A 12,018-nucleotide genomic window follows, 5' to 3' on the forward strand; every position below is an offset into this window, starting at 1 on the left:
AGATTTTTCTTCCGTTCAGTCTCTTGACTGTAAAAAAATATTGGTACAAGATTTAGTTAATGCCTATGACACACGTTACAAATAGCATGTACAATAACTCGTTGCAGTTCCTGGAAGCTGATAACCGAACAGAGGAATCCAAATGGAATAAATAAAATTAAAAATGCATCTTGGCGTAATAATTCTATAAAATATTGAATACTATGTATTATTCATAGAATTTTATAATATTTTTTTCTTTTTTTCCTTTGATATTTATGTTTCATTTTTGTGTTTTGAGACAGACTGAGCTTAACACAGAGTAGAAGAAAATCACAGTCCACATCAAACACGTAAAATTCCAGCCCAACTGTATTCCTAAGGAGTGTTGCTTTAGCTGTCATTTGCACTTAAATACTGCAACACTTATTTCATTGTGCCTCACGTGAGACCCCTTTTACATAGTAACTTAAAGAGGCCATTGAAGAATATAAATGCTAAGTGAAAGCTAAAGAGGATTAAATTAAAAAATGGATATTGGCAAAGGAGACATCCAATAACAGTCCCCGTCAAGCTGATGCACAGATACTGAACATACTCGGCTGCCTATTGTTCTGATTGGCACTTCGATGAAGATGTTCAGGTCATTCACAAGCTGGGAACAATAGACATTTGTTCTTTGGCTCAAGGGGGAGTGTCAAAGATAGAAGTACATTTCCTTTACTTTTGTATTTTGAAATTTCAAAACTGTTAGAAATGAGTCGCACCATACGCATGCACATGTGATACAGATGGACTTTGTTTTGAGGGTTAGAAACTTCACGTTCATACTCCATGTCAAGATACTCTAGATGTATCCCATATAGCCTGGGTTCTCTCTGATACGACACTGGGCTGTTATTATACCAAATGGTGGACCAGTACCGTGTCAAACCTTTCTAACAGACAAATGAGGGCCAGACAAATGACATCGAAAAAGTATGAATAAGGGGGAGCAGAACTGATCCTCATCAAGAAACCAGTGAACTTCTTTCTCCCTTATTCCCATTCTGATTTCTTCCTTGTTACCTTCCTAATATATCTCTCTCCTTCACCCTGGGCGACCAACTACCTCGGTTGTGGACGTCAACCTCAGGAGTGTCAACAGTAAAATTACTTCTTCCCTCCCATTTGTCTTGTGTTCAATCAATTCATGAATTCTTTTTCTTTCATCTTTCCTCAGTTCCATTGCAAATTTTAAATTACAATTGGTGGCCAGAAGTGATATGTTTCAAGATCGTATCTCTCTCCAGTGCCCTCCCAACCCAGATTAGGGTTTCCAATGCAAAAGTCCTTGGATTCGTCATACCGTCCCACATAAATATTTATCCCAATACACTGAAGAATTCTATAGATCAAATCTTTCAAGATTTGAACAGGTCAGAAGTGTACTATAAGTCTTGATTCAAGGATAGGCTGCAGACTCTTGCAACTGCATCAGGTCCTGGGTGAAGCTCTGGGTCTCAATTACGATGAAAAAACTCGTGCAAATATGGTTAAACATTATGGTATGATCCCCAACCCCATAAAGGGCATTATTTCTGCCCATTAATGGCACTTTTGTGTTAAGGCTTCTTCGCCGGATGTATCGTCGTGATGAGATGGACGCATCAAGAGGAAGACAAGTGAGAGAGCTCCAGGGATGGACAGGAGAATGGGAAGGGTCAGGGAAAGAGTCAAACGGACAGGGTACGGATCAACTGGGGATGAGCTGCCTGAAGACGCAGTGAAGAAGATATGATCATGAGGGCCGGGATTGTAGAGGGAAGACTGGATTTAGACGTGGAAGGGGAAAAGGGGCACGAACGGCCTCTAACAGAAATGTAAGTCTTCCCCCCCTAAAGGAAACATGGGAAGGGAAGGGGAGGGTATAGATGCCCTTAATGATCAAAAGATGAGACCGGGCCAGGAGGGCTCGGGATCCTATCATTGACCTGTCCATCCCGGTAGGCCGGCAAGGTGTTATTCAAAGGTGTGATCCTCTCTGTGTCTTCCCCATGCGATGTCCATCCCGCCGGTGTAACTTCTCTGGGCATTGTCAATTCCACCAGGGCCTCTCCTCTAGGTAATGCTCTTACCATTGTCCTCCCCCTCTTTTCCCATCCTATACCTGATAAGAGGATATGGGTTGAGGACCATAGACATAGATATAGACGTTTAAAAGCATATCATAGTTCGTCCCATAATCCTTCATTGGCTTTGGCTGCTCAACAGATATCATTTCCAAGATCATCACATATGATATCATCGCTTAGCATCTCCCATCGAGGAGTACCATTTAGTTTGGTTTTAACTATGTGTGAATGTAGAAAAACATTCAATAAACAGTTAATACACATTACTCCAATAGGAACATGATCCAGACCGACTCCCTTCCATGTTTCAACTGCCAAGATTCCATAGCGCCTAAATACATGAGGTCCAAAAGGCAGATTGATGAAAGCTCAAATCAGGACGACAGATAGAATTTACTGCGTTAGCCAAGAAAATAAGAAAAAAATCAGGATACTTCTTTTAATCTCCTGGTATTTAGGAAGATGGTGTAGCAGAGAAATCAAATCAAAATCAAAACAGGGAGATGTGTAAAATCAGCACTGGCGGTGGATCGAGTGGAATACAAGTTCAAACGTATTTTTTTACAGAAATTGACGTCGATCAATAGCTCACTTGAGCAATCCCTAAAATCTTCACAACAACGGGGAGTTGCAAGAGATATCCTGAAAGATAGGACAACAGCTGGCATCCAAGAGATCCGAAGTCCTATCGCTGCTCAGATGAATTCCCATATATCTGGAGGATGAGTACAAGACATCCGGCTCATCAAGATCCTTTTTTGCTTCGATTTAATGCCAGAGTATTAGAAGTGAAACGAGACCGTTCAGAGACAGAATCCTAGGTTCTAGATTAAGCGGTATAAATCTATCGTTCCAGAGCTGCAACTGAAAGGCACGGTACTCGGCCAAAACTCCGTCGTTTTCAAAATCGAAAGAAATCGAAGGGAGTACAAAAGTTGCAAAAGGCTTGATAATAACTAGCCATTCCAAACTCCATCCAACAAAAACAACCAAACGTAACGTAAGAAAAAAGAGGCAAGAGTACGACCTCCGCCTGGCAGATGATCCTTCGATTACGTTCGTCACTGGGGCAGCGGCCGTTCATGCATCTCCGAGGGACCCGTCGAAGCCTCCCAATCAAACATCCAGACCGGATGCGACCCCACGCGCGCTCCCCAACAGAATTCAAACTAACGACCGCAGAATGAACAGAATTCGCCATCGCCAATCGTCAACCCCAGCTCGATCCAACTCGAGAACGGAAACGAGAACTACAACCACCTATACAAAAAACTCCGGACTATAGCACACTATTTATACCCCTCCATTAATCTCTCTTTTTATATTTATAAACTTCTCAAAAAAAAATACTCACCAACTAACTTCCCAGTTCCCACGGAACTACGCGGGCTTTTTTCCCGTTCGTCCCGTTCGTCCCGTTCGTCCCGTTCGTCCCGTTCGTCCCGTTCGTCCCGTTCGTCCCGTTCGTCCCGTTCGTCCCGTTCGTCCCGTTCGTCCCGTTCGTCCCGTTCGTCCCGTTCGTCCCGTTCGTCCCGTTCGTCCCGTTCGTCCCGTTCGTCCCGTTCGCCCCGTTCGCCCCGTTCGCCCCGTTCGCCCCGTTCGCCCCGTTCGCCCCGCTCGTCCCGTTCGTCCCGTTCGTCCCGTTCGTCCCGTTCGTCCCGTCAAGATCACCATCTTCCTGGCACCCAACAAGAAAAACTATCTTAATAAATAAAACGCAGCCACGAAGAAGACGAAGACCCCACCAAAAAGTAGGACAAGAAAAACAGCAGTGATGGACAGATCTACAGAGAGAGAGAGAGAGAGAGAGTTGAGCTACCCAGCGAGAGAGAGAGAGAGATGGCTATAAAGGCGGAGACTTGCCGACAGCGCAGGCGCAGACCGGGATGGCGGCGGCGGCGGTCTTCCTCCTCCTCGTCCTCCTCGGCGGAGCCACGGCGGCGACGACCCCGCGGCTGGGCGTGAACTACGGGCAGCTGGGCAGCGACCTCCCGTCGCCGGCCGCGGCCGTCCAGCTCATCCGGTCCATCGGCGCGGGCGCGGTGAAGCTCTACGACGCCAACCCCGCCATCCTCTCCGCCCTCGCCGGCACCAACCTCCGAGTCACGGTCATGCTCCCCAACCAGCTCATCCCCCTCGCCGCCGCCAACCAGTCCTTCGCCGACTCGTGGGTCCGCGCCAACCTCGCCCCCTTCCGCCGCTCCGTCCGCCTCCGCTTCCTCCTCGTCGGCAACGAGCTCCTCTCCGACGCCTCCCTCGCCAACTCCACCTGGCCCGCCCTCGTCCCCGCCATGGCCCGCCTCCGCCGCTCCCTCGCCGCCCTCTCCCTCTCCTCCGTCAAGCTCGGCACCACCGCCGCCATGGACGTGCTCGCCGCCTCCTTCCCCCCCTCTGCCGGCGCCTTCCGCGACGACGTCGCGCGCCCCGTCGTCGCGCCGCTGCTCCGCTTCCTCCGCCGGACCCGCTCCTTCTTCTTCCTCGACGCCTACCCCTACTTCCCCTGGGCCGCCTCCGCCGGCCGCATCGCGCTGAACTACGCGCTCATGGAAGGCGGCGCGAGGGCGTACACGGACCCCGGGTCCGGGCTGGTGTACACCAACCTGCTGGACCAGCAACTCGACGCCGTGGCCGCCGCCATGGCCCGCCTCGGGTTCGCCGACGTGCCGCTGGCGCTGGCCGAGACGGGCTGGCCCAACGGCGGCGACTACGACCAGGCCGGCGCCAGCCCCCGCAACGCCGCCGTCTACAACAGGAACCTGGTCCGGCGGATGACCGCTAGCCCGCCGGCGGGAACCCCGGCCCGGCCCGGCGCCGCCATCCCCACCTTCGTCTTCTCCTTGTTCAACGAAAACCAGAAGCCCGGGCCCGGGACGGAACGCCGCTGGGGAATCCTCTACCCCAACGGAACGGAGGTCTACGGAATCGACCTCGCCGGGAAGGCGGAGCTGCCGCCGCTGCCGCCGCCCGCCGACGACGGGCCGTACCGGGGGAAGATATGGTGCGTGGCGGCGCCGGCCGCGGAGAGCCGCGCGGCGGAGCTGGCGGCGGCGGTGGAGTACGCGTGCGGGCAGCTGAAGCCGGTTGCCTGCGGCCCGATCCGGCCGGGTGGGAGCTGCTACAAGCCCGGCGCGCCCTCCTTCCAAGCCGGCTACGCCTTCAACTTGTACTGGCAGCAGTTCCGCCGGTCCGGGGGTACGTGTTTCTTCAACACCCTCGCCACGCAGACCATCGAAGATCCCAGTAAGAACCCACCTTTCCTTTTCTTTCTTTTTTCCCTTCTCAAATCTCAACTCTAGTTCTTCGATTAATGACCGTCTTCCATCTATCTGCGCAGGCACCGGGTCTTGCGAGTTCCCCAGCGTCCTCCTCTGAGGATAACTGTTTTCTCTGTATCTTAATTTAATTCTAAACTCCAGCATTATCATTATTGCACAAGAAATATGACACATTATGAACTTTTATCAGATAAAATGCGTGACCGCTAATCTGAACAAAGTTACGGGGGGGCCGGCTAACCTTGTTGTAACCCGAGTCTAGCTAGGTGTTTTGTTCTAATCAGACTCTTCCTCTTCTGCGCTGTACTCATCCATAGCCCCGTTTTGCGAGCCTCCGTCCACTGTTTCATATTTGACCCTCTTCGCGTTTCCTCTGGAGCTTTCAACCTCCTGCAAAATCGATTAAATATAATGAAATTCATTCTTCGTTTAAGTTAGAAGGATATGTTGCTTACGTGGCTTCGTCCTTCTCTCACTTGGACGGCTGGGCCCCTTCGAACGGTGATTCTAGAAGGCACGGCATACTGCTCGGGCTCATCCGTTGACCTGCCCTCTTTGGCCCTCTTCTTCTGCAACCTCAGCTTCGTGGGCAATGGCTGCAGGGCGAAATAACGTTGAGAAGAAAACGAATTTTGGATAAAATAAAAGCCGGGAAAATGCCAGATTATTATTATTGAGAAAAGAAAATGCACAGCACCAGGTAGCGGGCTGCATCCTCGTCGAAATGAACAAGATAGGTGGTGGGGTCCTCAGCATTATCTCCTTTGACCTGCATGCACACCGCAAAGAAAGTTTTTTGGTAAATGTAATCCAAACTCATCCAAGAAACGAGCCCAGGCATTGAAACTTACGTCCCAGTGATATTCTCTGACCCAAGTATAGGTATTATCTTCGTCCCCTTCGTAAATGTTTTGTGAATGCTGGCAGGAAAAATAATGAAAATTAAAAACCAAAAAAATGTTTTAAAAAGATTGATGAGATCCCCGCGAAGGCCCACCTCCTCAGGCGCGGGAACCATGTAGGCCAGGAATTTCTCTGGTTTTCCAGGATCAGCCCCGCTCGCCAAGCAGCTCTTCATAATGGCCTGTAATCAAAACAATCGTTTGAATAGAAACTATCAGTAATTTCTTGTAATATAATCAAACGATTAATAATTTCGGGTTTGCCTTACCTTCGATTCATAGTCATCACGGGTGGACTTGCCCAACTTAGAGAAAAGTGCATTGTCGGCGGTTGGATCACCGTCGAAAGAAACGGTCACAAACTTGTCATCGTACCTATAAGAGCAAGAAAAAGGAGAGAGGTCAAGCCCAAGAAAGATCTCATTTACTTCAACGACGTACAAAAAAATACAATTGTAATAAATAGGACGTAAACAGGAGCATTTCAAGAGCATTGTACATTAAGATTTTGAAAAGACAAAAGGGAGAATTACCGATCAAAGTCTGGAAGAAGGGGAAAAACCTCTACGGGCTCCAGTCTGGGATTCGTATGGTGAACAGGCCGCAGTTTTGCTGCCCTGAACGATTCTTCAATTGCCTCAATTTGCTTGTCCCTGAAATAATGCAACCAAAAAAGTTGCGGTTCTTCGCCCTCTCATAGGCGCATAAAAACGGGTAGAAATTGAATTCGTCAAGACACCTGTTGTTGAGGTCTTCTAAAATGTTACGACCCTCTTTCGTTTGCTTCATCTCCTTGGCTTGTTTCTCGCTTATGGACTGTAATGAATGACAAAATTAAATAAAATAAAAGAGCAGAAGTTTCACCAGGTTCACAATGAATAATATAATCACCAATTTTGCCGCATCCATGCTGAGAGGGGAGATGTATTGAGTTTTGACCAGCCAAGAAACACCTTTGTCTGTTGGACGTTCCTTCCTCTTAATACCGTCTTGTTTGATCGGCGTAACTAAGTCCGTATCACGCAAGAGCTCCTCATCCTCTGGATCAAGGGGTACAAAACCCTTGGGCCGACTAGGGCAAAAATAATAAGAAGCAACGTTTCAGACTCTCTGAAACAACATTGATATAAATTTTCTGTAAGTTCTTTTAGTTTGGGACTTACATATACACGCTCATGTCGAGTAGGTCAAGGGGGATACCAAGATCTGGTTCAAGATAAAGTTTAGGCTTGTGCATCTTTTCCAACGAGGTAATGTTATACCTTGTGTATCTGCCAACAAATACAAAAAGTTGATGTAAAAACAATGAAATATCTTTAAAATATATGCGTCGTAGCTAAGTAAGACTCATATTCTTTTCAATCGCGTACAATTTTAAAATGAAATATTCACACCATTATAAAGAGAGATTCAAATGGATGAGGTAAAAGTTCAACATCGACTTGTCGGCAGAGGTGGGTTAAGACAAAAAACATCACGAGGCAACGTTATCCAACCCTCACAAAGTATCCGTATAGAATGTTATTGGATTAGTCATCGTAGAATACGTTCATTACAATTTAGCAAAACCTTCAGTTAAATAGAATCCTCGGAGGTCATTGGACACCTTATTTCTTCGTCTTATTCAGCTATCTCTAGAGTAATAATCCTCAAATTATGCTCCTGGTGATGTAATTTTGCTATTTTCCGACATTGCTCAAGAATATCAAACCGATGAAGACGTACCTGTCTTTGTCAATACTCATAGGCAACAACTTTGGCTGTGCGGTTGGGTCCGGCAGCTCGTTCCTGAACCTGGTATTTGGTTCACGAAAACATGAGCAAAAATATAAAAACTACATGATAAGGAGAACAACTTGCACAACTATAACATCTTCACCCATCAATGCACACCGAAATAAAGCCTGAAAAAAAATCACCCGTTTTCACTTTTCCAACAATCTCGACGCAAGGATGGTTCGGCAGAAATGTTACTCTTCATGTTTACTGACTATCGATATTCATGCGATGAAAAATGTCGAGAAAGAGGACAGAGATCTTGAATTCGAACAGAATTCTAAAAAGAAGAAGAAGTTTTGGAGCGCTCACTTGAGTTTGCACAAGAAAGTGGTGGGCTTCTTGAGTCGATTCTCAACTCTATCCCCTCCAAGAAGCGGAGCAGGTTTCCTCTCAGACATTCGAGAGCCAGCCATCGAGCCATGAGCCCTAATACCAGAAGCCAGGGCCTGGGTTTTCTGCAGAGCAGCCGCCTGAGACTGCTTCACCATATGCTTTCTCCTCTCCTCCTGCCTCTGCTTCTCGTACTCCCTCCTCTTCCGCAAGCTCCTCTCCTGCTCTGTCTCACTTCTCCGATGCGAAGCCTCCTTCCCGCCGGGCGGCGGAGGCGGCGGCGGGGGGAGCGACGGCGGCGAGGACGGCGGCGGCGGCGGCGGAGGCGGCGGAAGAGGCGGCGGGGGGGCGCTCGCGTGGTCGAATTGAGGATAACGGGAAGTCGACGTCGACGACGACGAGTAGTACACCGGCGCTGCGGGTTGAGCCGCGTACTGAACTGGCCGAGGCGGCTGGTACTGGTAGTAATGGCCTGAACTTGGGGGGATGATCTGATGCTGGTACGGCGGTGGCGGCGGCGGAGGCAGCGGCGCCGCCGGATTCAGCGGCGGAGGAGGCGGCGGCGGTGGCAGGTACGGCGGCTGAGGCGGCGGCGGCGGCGGGAACGGCCGGTAGGAGGCCATAGCCAGAGCTCGATTCAAGCCCCGATCTCGAGGGTTTGGGGATCAAATAGGAGATTTTTTAAGGGAAGAGTACCGCGATCGATTCAGGAAACTGGCTGGATTTGGGGATCCATGAATGAAGCCGGGGGAGGTCGATGGCATCCTCCCGAAGAACAAAAGAGGAGATTTTGGAGACAGATCTGCGGATTCGCGATGAACAAGATATCGACGGGAATTTCTATTTTCAAAATCCGCCCAGGAAACCCTAAAAAGATATACACTTACGCTTCTTTCTTATCCAGAAAAAGGTCAACTTTCTGGGGTTTATCATAAATATTCCCATGTTAGGAATTGTCTCCCGGTAAACGCTGATTTCTACTGCTTAATTATCGGAGGGTGAGTTAAACACGGAGAATCAAAATTACTAAAGGGACAAACGATGGTAGAAATTCGCGCCCTATCCATTAATCCAACCTAGGAGAAAGACGAGGACAGAGAGGATTAGTGATATGAAAGGTTTCTGAGCTTTGATGCGGAGAAGGCACTGCCGGCGGAGGTTATCGCCGTTTCTCATGGTTCGATCAAGAACAGCGGCTGCAGAAAGTCGAACCGGAGAAAATTCAGAAAATTATTCAAACCCATGGACGAAATATCTGGTTAAGGGCTGATTGTTGCCCCTACCTGCTCAATGCCAACAGGTTTTGCATCCTCCGCCAAAATTTCCACCACGGTTCCTGCTTGATCGGCCTGTCCAAGAAGGAAATATTCAGATTAAAAAAAAACTGACTGAACAAAATTCCGAAAATACAAATGAACTCATTAATTGATAGGGAAAAAGGGAAAGCAACGAAAATTCGAATTCCAGCCACGAAATTTGAACAGGAACAAACTTGTTGACCATGCCCGATGCCTGAAGAGAACACAAAATCCGAAGAAGTAGAACCAAACGCCACATAATTCGGAGGAAAACATTATAGAGCAAATGAACCGGAAAAAGGAGGCAGTATCATGAGTTGACTTACTTCAATTTCATTCATCAGCTTCATAGCCTCGATGATGCAAAGCACTTGACCCTTGCTGACCTTATCCCCAACCTAGGGAAAGGCAACATATAATTAAATTTCTACATAGTGAGTAAAATAAAAGACAAAGTTGTCATCACCTTCACAAAAGGAGCCTGTCCTGGACCAGGGCTTCTGTAGAATGTTCCTGCCATGGGGCTCTTAAGTGGGGGGTGAGATGACTTGGCAGGACTCTTGGCCGGGGGAGGCGAAGCTGGTGGGGAAGGCGAAGGACCGGAGCTTGCCAAGGCAGGAGCAACAGCGGCAGCCGGCGGCAGCGGCACGTACTGCTGCTGCAACACGCCTTGCGGTTGCATCATGACAACCGGACTAGGCGGCGGCGCCGGCAGCGCCTCCTTCTTCCGGATGACGAGCTCACAGTCTTGCTGCTTCAACTGCAGCTCAACCACGTCTCTGGAATCAACGAGCCTGCATCGAAGATCAGATTTGAGAAGTAGATTATCGGCGTTATGCGCCTACAACTGTGCTAAAAGCTATAGCTGAAAGCAAGAGAGCTACTTATATAAAACTTTTCCGGGCAGGAGACCTGCGTTGACCCACACCCACAATTATACCGGCCCCCAAGATTTGGCCAACTGATATCCGGTATCGGCATCCGGTACTGATATCCACAATATCCAATACCAATAACGGTATTGGATATCCAATACCATTGTCGGGCGAACCTTTGGGCAGAGAATCAGCCCTAGGATTCAAACCCTCAACCTTAGCTCTGATACCAATTGTTAGAAACAAGAATGCTAAAAGATGCAGCTTTTATACCAACTCTTGTACCATCTACAGACATGCCAAAAACTATAGCTGTTTGCAAGGGCTACTTCTCCTCTTAAATTTTCCTGGGTAGGATGTTGAATTCCAACATAGTTTAAAATAAGAAGTAAAGGGTAAGAAAAGATGAAATCTCACTTGATCAGACTCGCCACCTGGTTTAGAAACGCTGAAACAGCCTCTTCAGACATGGGGTTCGCCGTCGAAGCATTAGCCGTTGACTCTGAGACAGCTTCCTTGGGCTTTAGATCAACAGCAATGGAATCGTTGGACAGGTCGCCTACAACCTAAATTAAGAAGAAAAAGGCATCAAACGGCGAGCATGAACACATAAAAGACTTCGAGATTAACAAACTAATATCTGCCAAGAAGTTCACCTCACTCGCCTGCGACTTGGTAATGAAAGAGCTTGATCGGTTGTCACAGTGCTTTGCCCCGTGTGCCTGGCATAGAAAAATCAAACTCCTTTGACGACAAAAACTATGAACAAAAAAGAAGACCAAACTCTTCATTTAACCCAGAGAATAAACAAGAATCAAGCCAACGGATCGGACCTTGGAAGACAAAAGAGCGAGCTTGGGCCGGCGAGCCAGGCGCAGGGAAACGCCATTACAGCGAGAACGGCGAGATTGGGAGGATGACGAAATTTCCGTTCCCGCGACGACGGACGAAGCGGCTGCGAGCGCCGCTGGAACCGATGCCGACGCCATTACACTTCAAACTCAATTCGCCACCAAAAAACACCGCTGATTTGCAAGAATCAAGGTGAAATATGCTTCGCTAACAGAGATTACGCGGCCGATCTAGCGACGGCGGCGACTCCGGATGAGCTTACGAGGAGATTTCCCTCGTCGATATGCCCGAGGATGGAGAAGGCCCCTCCGCGAGCAGTGAGTAAGAAACAGATCAGAGCACCATCCACTTAGCGTCCTCAGCCGTTTAACTTGTCCAGTGGCACGTGAGCTGGGTCCAGACACGTGACCAGTAAATAAAATGAGAAATTATATTTCATTAAATTCGCCAGAACAGATGTGAGAATTAGTGGGAGAAAACAGAAAAAATTCTGTGGAATGATATTTTCTACAAGAAAACAATGGCTTTTTTAACAGAGGATGTATGTTGATCAAAGTATGCTTGTTTTCAAATGTCTTGAATACATGGCTGCTTAATTAGTTGTGGTCAATGAA

The 12,018-nt window shown here is 48.3% G+C and overlaps 4 protein-coding genes across 11 annotated transcripts in view; 1 reads left to right on the top strand and 3 right to left on the bottom strand.

Moving 5' to 3' along the window:
- LOC144706191 (putative acyl-activating enzyme 16, chloroplastic) overlaps window positions 1-3,588 on the bottom strand; it is a 50,273-nt gene extending 46,685 nt beyond the window's left edge. For 5 of the 8 annotated variants that reach the window (XM_078579125.1, XM_078579123.1, XM_078579124.1 and 2 more), the window contains exons 1-2: window positions 3,448-3,588; window positions 3,121-3,353 (exon numbers count right to left, since the gene is read on the bottom strand). In XM_078579125.1, the coding sequence (XP_078435251.1) occupies window positions 3,121-3,294 (174 nt within the window). In that variant the 5' untranslated portion in view covers window positions 3,295-3,353; window positions 3,448-3,588. The remainder of the gene's footprint in view (window positions 1-3,120; window positions 3,354-3,447) is intronic. The other 3 variants (XM_078579128.1, XM_078579126.1, XM_078579129.1) reach the window with 2 other exon arrangements.
- A 285-nt stretch (window positions 3,589-3,873) lies between these two features.
- On the top strand, window positions 3,874-5,564 carry LOC144706194 (putative glucan endo-1,3-beta-glucosidase A6). The gene is made up of 2 exons (XM_078579131.1): window positions 3,874-5,333; window positions 5,428-5,564. The coding sequence occupies exons 1-2, from the start codon at window positions 3,980-3,982 to the stop codon at window positions 5,463-5,465; spliced, it is 1,392 nt and encodes a 463-aa protein (XP_078435257.1). The 5' UTR covers window positions 3,874-3,979; the 3' UTR covers window positions 5,466-5,564.
- Window positions 5,492-9,245, bottom strand: ELF7 (hydroxyproline-rich glycoprotein family protein). Its single transcript, XM_078579130.1, has 12 exons — window positions 8,359-9,245; window positions 7,996-8,064; window positions 7,434-7,541; window positions 7,162-7,342; window positions 7,010-7,086; window positions 6,804-6,923; window positions 6,540-6,645; window positions 6,366-6,452; window positions 6,220-6,288; window positions 6,066-6,137; window positions 5,824-5,964; window positions 5,492-5,758 (listed from the first exon to the last, which is right to left on the bottom strand). The coding sequence occupies exons 1-12, from the start codon at window positions 9,000-9,002 to the stop codon at window positions 5,645-5,647; spliced, it is 1,788 nt and encodes a 595-aa protein (XP_078435256.1). The 5' UTR covers window positions 9,003-9,245; the 3' UTR covers window positions 5,492-5,644.
- A 137-nt stretch (window positions 9,246-9,382) lies between these two features.
- Window positions 9,383-11,746, bottom strand: LOC144706196 (biotin carboxyl carrier protein of acetyl-CoA carboxylase 1, chloroplastic-like). Its single transcript, XM_078579133.1, has 7 exons — window positions 11,386-11,746; window positions 11,209-11,274; window positions 10,970-11,118; window positions 10,144-10,471; window positions 10,004-10,075; window positions 9,663-9,728; window positions 9,383-9,575 (listed from the first exon to the last, which is right to left on the bottom strand). The coding sequence occupies exons 1-7, from the start codon at window positions 11,539-11,541 to the stop codon at window positions 9,552-9,554; spliced, it is 861 nt and encodes a 286-aa protein (XP_078435259.1). The 5' UTR covers window positions 11,542-11,746; the 3' UTR covers window positions 9,383-9,551.
- Window positions 11,747-12,018: the final 272 nt, after the last annotated feature.

The sequence above is a fragment of the Wolffia australiana genome, chromosome 7, assembly GCF_029677425.1.
Source record: "Wolffia australiana isolate 7733 chromosome 7, ASM2967742v1".
Lineage (NCBI taxonomy): Eukaryota > Viridiplantae > Streptophyta > Magnoliopsida > Alismatales > Araceae > Wolffia > Wolffia australiana.

Bases quoted from the DNA above. Each gene is read 5' to 3' on its own strand.
- LOC144706194 (XM_078579131.1), top strand. From the start codon at position 3,980: ATGGCGGCGGCGGCGGTCTTCCTCCTCCTCGTCCTCCTCGGCGGAGCC. The intron at 5,334-5,427 runs GTAAGAACCCAC...CTATCTGCGCAG, and splicing joins GCAGACCATCGAAGATCCCA to GCACCGGGTCTTGCGAGTTC.
- ELF7 (XM_078579130.1), bottom strand. From the start codon at position 9,002: ATGGCCTCCTACCGGCCGTTCCCGCCGCCGCCGCCGCCTCAGCCGCCG. The intron at 6,289-6,365 runs GTGGGCCTTCGC...TTTTCCTGCCAG, and splicing joins TGGTTCCCGCGCCTGAGGAG to CATTCACAAAACATTTACGA. The intron at 5,759-5,823 runs GTAAGCAACATA...TCGATTTTGCAG, and splicing joins TGAGAGAAGGACGAAGCCAC to GAGGTTGAAAGCTCCAGAGG.
- LOC144706196 (XM_078579133.1), bottom strand. From the start codon at position 11,541: ATGGCGTCGGCATCGGTTCCAGCGGCGCTCGCAGCCGCTTCGTCCGTC. The intron at 11,119-11,208 runs GTGAACTTCTTG...TTCTTAATTTAG, and splicing joins CCAAGTCGCAGGCGAGTGAG to GTTGTAGGCGACCTGTCCAA. The intron at 9,729-10,003 runs GTAAGTCAACTC...CTTCTTGGACAG, and splicing joins AGCTGATGAATGAAATTGAA to GCCGATCAAGCAGGAACCGT.